Source organism: Apus apus, chromosome 4 (genome assembly GCF_020740795.1).
Source record: "Apus apus isolate bApuApu2 chromosome 4, bApuApu2.pri.cur, whole genome shotgun sequence".
NCBI classification, from domain to species: Eukaryota; Metazoa; Chordata; class Aves; order Apodiformes; family Apodidae; genus Apus; species Apus apus.
This window is the reverse complement of record NC_067285.1, coordinates 109397128-109403908: the sequence shown is the minus strand read 5'-3', so window position 1 is coordinate 109403908 and position 6781 is coordinate 109397128. Positions and strand designations below refer to the sequence as shown.

The 6781-nt window shown below is 48.7% G+C and overlaps 1 protein-coding gene across 1 annotated transcript; it reads left to right on the top strand.

Annotated features, from left to right (window-relative positions):
• The first annotated feature begins 249 nt into the window (after positions 1–249).
• CD8A (CD8 subunit alpha) lies at positions 250–5879 on the top strand. The gene is made up of 6 exons (XM_051618310.1): positions 250–353; positions 887–1255; positions 1797–1883; positions 2348–2464; positions 3448–3478; positions 5825–5879. Exons 1-6 carry the CDS (start codon positions 308–310, stop codon positions 5877–5879), a joined length of 705 nt encoding a protein of 234 aa, XP_051474270.1. The 5' UTR covers positions 250–307.
• The last annotated feature ends 902 nt before the right edge of the window (positions 5880–6781 follow it).

The following is a 6781-nucleotide window of genomic DNA, read 5'->3' as shown; positions in this document are numbered from 1 at the left end:
GGGGGCTGATCCCACCTCAGGCACCAGCACCATCAGGCTGAACCTCTAGGGAACCCATCAAGGCAAGACCCTCGAGGCACCATTAGGAACCAGTAACTACAAATTATCCCAAATTCTGGATTCTGGAATGGAATTTCTTCAGAAGTGTTTTGGGGTTTGTTCCCTTCATGTTGCCACCGTCTCTTTACCCAAGAGGGTCCTGGTGACATCACATCCTCCCCAAAGTGTGACACGGCCTCCCAAGGCAGCAGGAACGATCCTCTCTGCTCCGCTGCACCGTCCTGAGGACGGCCACCCTTGGCAGGAGATGGCCAGGGCTCCTGCACTGCTCCTTCTGCTGGCTCTGGAGCTCTGTGAGTATGGACACGGGGTTCTGCATCGCACTCGCCGGGAGGGGCAAGTAAACCCCTTCCACTGAATCCAGGACGTTGGGATAAACAGCCAAAAGGGAACTAAAAAGCAAACCAAGGAGGCTGACCTGGGGGTCTGCTCGCTCAGCGTGCAGGTCACGGCAGCATCGCCTCAGCCAGCGCGGGGCAGCCATGGGAAGGGAGCCCGGGTAGAAAAGTGCTGCTGGAGGAGACAGGGAAGGGGGAAACCAGGGGATTTAGCAGCCTGAGGTTCCAGGGAGACACCAGACAAGCTGGAAGGGGTAACGTCCCTGGGAAGGCAGCTGAAAGGCTTTTCAGAAGGGCTGCACCCACCTCTAAAGCCCAGGTGGCTGATTGCTGAGCACCCTCCACACGCAATCCCAGCAAGGACTCCTTCAGGTCACCTGGACACCATGGTCCTTCCTTGACATTCAAGGAATGGCCAGTGAAGGAGGTGTGCACAGAGGGGACACAGCTCTTCCTGAGCTGTTCCCATGAGGATGTCTCTCCCACAGGCTGCCTTGGGATCCGTGGCCACAGGTACCAGATGAGAGCCAGGTTTCGTGACAGGAACATCAAGCACCCCCAGGAGGGAGAACAGCTGGAGCTGGAGTGTCTGACCAACAAGGATGACTCTGGCATGTTCTGGATCCGACAGGACATGGGTGGGACCCTTCACTTCATTGTATTCATCTCTTCCCTGTCCCGAACCACCTTTGAGAGGAATGAGAGGACATCCACACGCTTCTGGGCATGGAAAGATGGCACGATCTACCGGCTGGTAGTGAAGTCCTTCACGCCACAGGACGAGGGGAACTATTTCTGCCTCATGAACAGCAACCAGATGCTGTACTTCAGCTCTGGCCAGCCTGCCTTCTTCCCAGGTCAGTAACACCCCCACCCAACCTCGCCTAGCTCTGCCAAAATGCCCAGCACCTCCTGCCTCTGCCCTTTTTAATCCGTCCCCTCTCCCACAAACTCCTCTTCCCTGCTTGCTTGCTCAAGGCATCTTGTGACCAACTCACTGGTCCTCCTGCCAGAGGCTCTGCTTCCAGCCAGACCCAGCACCACCTCCCCATCCCCACTTCTCCAGCTCTTTCGTGGCTCTGAAGGGATAAGACCACAGCAAAGTCCACCACCCTGTCCTTCCTCACCTCATGTAGGGCCCAAAAGTCCTCCCAACCTCAGGTACTCAGGCTTTTGGAGGGTGGTGGCAGAAAGCAAGAAATGAGGAGCCTGCAACTCCTTATTTGGCCTTGGGAGACCTTCACTCTGGGAGTCATCATCCAAAAGGGGCTCTTTGAAGAGCCCTACAGTGGCCATAGGAGCAGCCGTGGCCTGGCAGGGCTGAGAGAGTAGAAGGGCAGCAGGAAGCTGATTTATTTTGTTGTCCTGTATGCTACATTCATTCATTTTTGTTTACAGTCACCACCACAGCAGCACCCACCACAGCAGCAGCCACCAACCAGACTGACATCACCAGGGACCCCTGCCTGAAGAGCCCGGCTCCAGGTATTCCAGCTCCAGGGAGGGAGAGGAGAAGAGATGGGCTCCAAGGAGGATCCTGCAGGCTTTTTGGGATGAGGGGGAAGGAAAAATCCTTAAATTTGGTGAGGGTTGGATAACTGGGTGTGTGCAGCTGGAAGGGTTAAATCCCAACATGTCCTTCCAGGTAGGAAGGCTAAGGATGACTTCCAAAGCCTCAGGATGTCTCATGACTGGGTACATCAAGAAGAGGTGGAGGGAGGGCAGAGCCCTGGGGGCTGGGGCTGGTCTGAGCCCCAGCCAGGGACACAAAAACTTTTGACTACCTGTGCACATGCCTGGCACCCACCTCTGCCTCGCAGGCCAGGGGAAGCCCTCTGCTTCAGCACCAGCCTCACTGAGCACCAGGCAGGCCCCTTAGCTCCAACACAGTTGGCCTTAACACCAGCTGTGACCACCTGGAGGACCTTTCCTCTTCTCTATTCCTGCAGACACCAGCAAGGAGAAAGAGCTGAATTACTTCTGTGACATCCTGATCTGGGTTCCCTTGTCAGTCACCTGCCTCCTGCTCCTCTTGGCCCTGGCAATCACCATCATGCTGTGCCAACGTAAGACTCACCCCTAAACCCCCTGTAGATATTCCTCCAGCCCAAAACCACAGCCCTGTCCTTCAGGGGAATGGATCTTCTAGCCATGTCCTTTAGGCAGGGATCTGAGAACCAGGGCACAGTCAGCCCAGGAGAAGGACACGGCTAGAAAAATCAGTGTCCATCTCTTCCTCACCAGCAGGCTTAGCCTGAGACATAATTATCAAGTTCTACAGCACAAGGAAAAAAAAAGAGATGATAAATAGAGAACACTTACTCCATCAAACTGCTTTGGCTCTACGGTCCTTGAGCTGGTGTCTCAGGGGCTAAAAATGGGCCTGCAAGTTCCAACGCCGAGACTCCCATGAGCAGCTCGAGCTGCAACCAAACGAGCCACTTAATTACACAGGCTCAGGGACTGCAAAGGTTGAAGCAGTGATGCAAAATCTCTGGCTAAGCACCCCAAGATGGTCCAAATTCCCTCTGAAGTCACCAGGAGCCAAGAGCCCTCCATGTGCACCAGGATTCCCCAGTGACCTGTAACAACCGACACAGGCTCTCAGTGATGTATTTCTACCTTTTAATGCTGATGTGAACCAGCAAGGAAAACCCATTATCTGCAATTTATTTCCACCTGAGCCCTGAAGGACAGATTTACCTTGTGCTAATGTTAATGGCTGGACATTGTATTTTACCAAACATATCCCAAAGTAATGACAGGAAAGCCAAGAGGGGGAAGAGCATCATTCCATTGGGTTACACGCTGCGTGGCATCATTGCCACTCTCCAGTTGTGGAAATTAATTGCTGTCAATGGATTTTCAGCAACGTGCCAAAGTTGCTGGAGACAGCAGTGTTCCCAGTGTTCCCAGGCTGAGGCTGCTACTGTTACTCACATGAAAATTCCATTCAAGCTGGGAATGCCAGCCCTGCCTTGCTGCAGCATTTCTTTATTGAGCTGTGACTCCATCTCTTTCAACTAAAACGTTTTCTTTTTCATCCTAGAAACCAGAAGACGAAGATGCAGATGTAAAAGGTTAGTAAGTGACAGGGGTTGATGTTTCTCTTAAACTCAGCAGCATCTTGCCCTCCAGCAAGAAAGCAGGCAGGTGCCAAAAAGCGACCTAAAAATTCTTCATCTGATGTTCAGTGGGTGGGAGGGGACTGCGTAATGAATTAAGGGCAAGAAATAGAGATAAGATTCTCTTCTCATGTGTTTTCTTGTTTGTTTTTCAAAGTAATTCAAATTACTGAGCACTGAGGCTGCAGCTGGTATAAACAGAAGCACAGGAGCTGTTTGTGGCAGCCTAAAATCTTTGTGCATCACCCAATGCTCATAACTAACATCACACTGAGCCCAGGGGTGACTGCATTCCCTCCCTTCCACTCCCCAAACTGTGCATTTGATTTCATCACTGCACCTTCAGGTTGTGCCCGTGGGTTAGATTCAAGTTATCACATCCCAAATCCCCTGTACACAATTTTAGACCAACATCCCCATGGCTTTATATCTTTATTTCCCCAACAGGCACCAAGTAACAGTAGCAGAGAGGCTGATGCAGCCTCAGATGACATCCCTAAGAAACAGCAATGCAGCTTAAGAGCTAACTTATTTTCTAGGGCAGAGAGGAATCCCTTCTTTCTGCTTTCCTTCCTGCCTCTCCAACCCCCCCATCATCCTGAGTCACCAAGAAAACACTATCAGAATAAGAACTGCAATTTGCCAGCTTTGATCAAGAAATCCTTTTCCCAGCAAGTAGCACACATTTTACTTCTGCAAATCAGCCTCCCTGTGGCTGGTCCCTTCACCTCTCCTGCTCTGCAGCATCCCCCTTCTGCAGTTCAGCAAGCCTTGTCCCCCAGGTGTACCCCTGGGCTTGTGGCAAAGAGTGCTCCAGCACCCAAATCCTTGCTACTGCTCCTGCCAGGGCAGTGCTGGGCTAGCACTTGGAAAAGCTGGGTTGCAAGAGAAGTTTGGCACAGTATTGTCTCACCTCTGGAGCCTCAGTTTTTGCAAATCAAACATCTTTAAGATCAGATAAATTCAAATTCCTTGTTGTATATGCACGAGTTTCATAGTACAAAGTTAATAGGTTTTATGTTCAACTTTAATATGGTCACTCAGAAAGAAATGACCAGGAAATGTCTCCCTCCCCTACATTAATAGAAAATGGATCCCTACAACTTATTTTTTTTAAAGACAGAAAGCATCAGAAATCAAGGCCTGAATGATAGCAACATTTAAGGGAGGAGGCACTGAGTGGCAATGCCTCCTGCCCCTCAGGTGCAATCTCTGTGTATGTTGGATTCCAGCCACTCCTACAGACCTGCTTTTTCTTCCACCTGTCTGAAGAAGGGAACAGCCTGTCCCTACAATGGATATTTATTGTACCCAGAGCTCTTCTGATCTCCACCTGGCTTTCCAAGGGCTAGATGATAACAAAGAGCTCTTCTTGCAGCCTTGTTTAGGATGTGCTTGCATTCTTCACTTATCTCAATCCCTGCTGCCAGCCCTGTGCAAAGATGTTCTGTCCCTAAGGGGGAAAACAGGCTGCAGAGCTCTTCAGTTTTGCAGGGATGGAGTAGCTGGGTTACAAGTGCCTCAGGAAATCATCTCATCAAGGACAGCTTCCCTTAACATGGCAGAGCCCTGGCTTAAGCAATTCTAGCATATTTAAGATTTTATTTAGAGAAGAAATTCCTGCTGCTCTGAGCTGTTCCCACTTATTGAAATGAAGCTCTTTTCAAGTTAATAGTGCATTTCACTCATTAAAGAGTGCCTCAGGATCTGGCCTGGGATTCTTGCTGGCAGCTGAGGGAGTCATTTTCCACCACAAATTAATCTTCAGTGAAAATGGGTGCCAAATCTCCAGCTCATTAAATCAGCAACTATTAGTTGCTGGAGACCAGTAATTTCTATCATCTTAGGAACACACTGCTAGTCTAGAAAGCTTCGTTTTAAACTCCTCTGCAGGAAACTGGTTTGCAACAAGAAGTAGTCCTTATGAATTGATAACAGCTTCCCCAACTCCAAAAAAGCCCTGAGCTCTTCTTTCTCCATTCACTTCTGAATGTGGGGTAAGGCTTGATAAGAGGACAGGAGTGTGCAGAAGTCAGAGGCAAATGTTAAAAAAAAACCAACTGTTTTTCTTTTTAATTAGTGTACAAATTGTTTAGCAGTGTACCTTAAGGAAGTCCTTCTCCTGGCTGTCACCAGCTGAAATGTTGCAGGTCCTTCACTAAGATTTAGGATCACTTTGCAGCCTGCTCTTGGAGGTCCCTGGCTGCAGACCAAGGCTAAATGAGCTGAAAAGCAGCTACATATTAATTGCCTTCTTGTTCCTTGCACATCAAAGCAAACCCAAACCTTTTCTCTCTCTAGACCTGCAAACGGGAAGCCTAACATGAAACCCATCCCACCAGGCCAATACACATAAGCACCTTCTGGCTGCTGGATCATCTTCTGGGAGCTGCCACTGCATAAACCCATCACCTACATAACCCAGAATGCTACCACTTCTCATGCACTCTACCCTGGCAAATTTTAAAAGATAAGATGGAGCAGAGACACATGGACAGCAAGCAGGCCCTTGTTCTGTGAACTGCAGCCCAAAGCACAGCTCCTTCCAAAACCTGAGTCTTTCAAATGAATTCCCTAGGCCAAACATGATTCAGCTTTGTGTTTCAGGAAAAAAAAAACAAAACCAAAACCCAGGTCAGTCCTGATGCTGACATGTAGCAGTGATAAGCTGATGAGAAATAAGGATATGAGCCTGATCTTTGCTCAAGGGTGTGTCATCATTCTTTCTAAGATGTAGCCAAAATTTGAATTTGCTGCAAAATTACTTAGAAATAAAAGGCCTCACTTAACAGACCCTCTTTTATGGTGCCATATATCTCCCAGGAGCTTTTCTCTTGAATCTAATATAACAAAATACAAGGTTACAGTGAGAAAGCAAATATGGATTAAAGGGCCTTACTTTTCAAGTTTTTACAGTCCTGGGGGCTAAGGTTCACTGTTTCCCTCTTGCTACCCTTGTTCTGCTGCTAGCCCCACTTCCACCAATTTCAGCAGGAGTTTTGCCTGAGCAAGGAAGGTGGGAATTTCTTTCTTTCTGGAAGAAACTGGTTGAGTGGCTAAAAAAAAAGTCTTTGTCACTTGCTTTGGTTGAGCAGGACTTTTAGCATATCAACCTGGGACACCCTGACTGACTACAGTGAGTTCTGTTTTCTCAGCTCTGTATTTGATGTATTTCCTTACTCCATTTGCAAATGGAGAACTGAGAAACAAATAAAACAATGTTTCTAGTCAGGCTCAGTAATGTTTCATTCTTTCTCC

Coding starts and splice junctions, on each gene's coding strand:
- CD8A (XM_051618310.1), top strand. CDS start 308: ATGGCCAGGGCTCCTGCACTGCTCCTTCTGCTGGCTCTGGAGCTCT. Junction 354..886: donor TCTGCTGGCTCTGGAGCTCT/GTGAGTATGGAC, acceptor TCTCTCCCACAG/GCTGCCTTGGGATCCGTGGC. Junction 3,479..5,824: donor CGAAGATGCAGATGTAAAAG/GTTAGTAAGTGA, acceptor TTCTCTCTCTAG/ACCTGCAAACGGGAAGCCTA.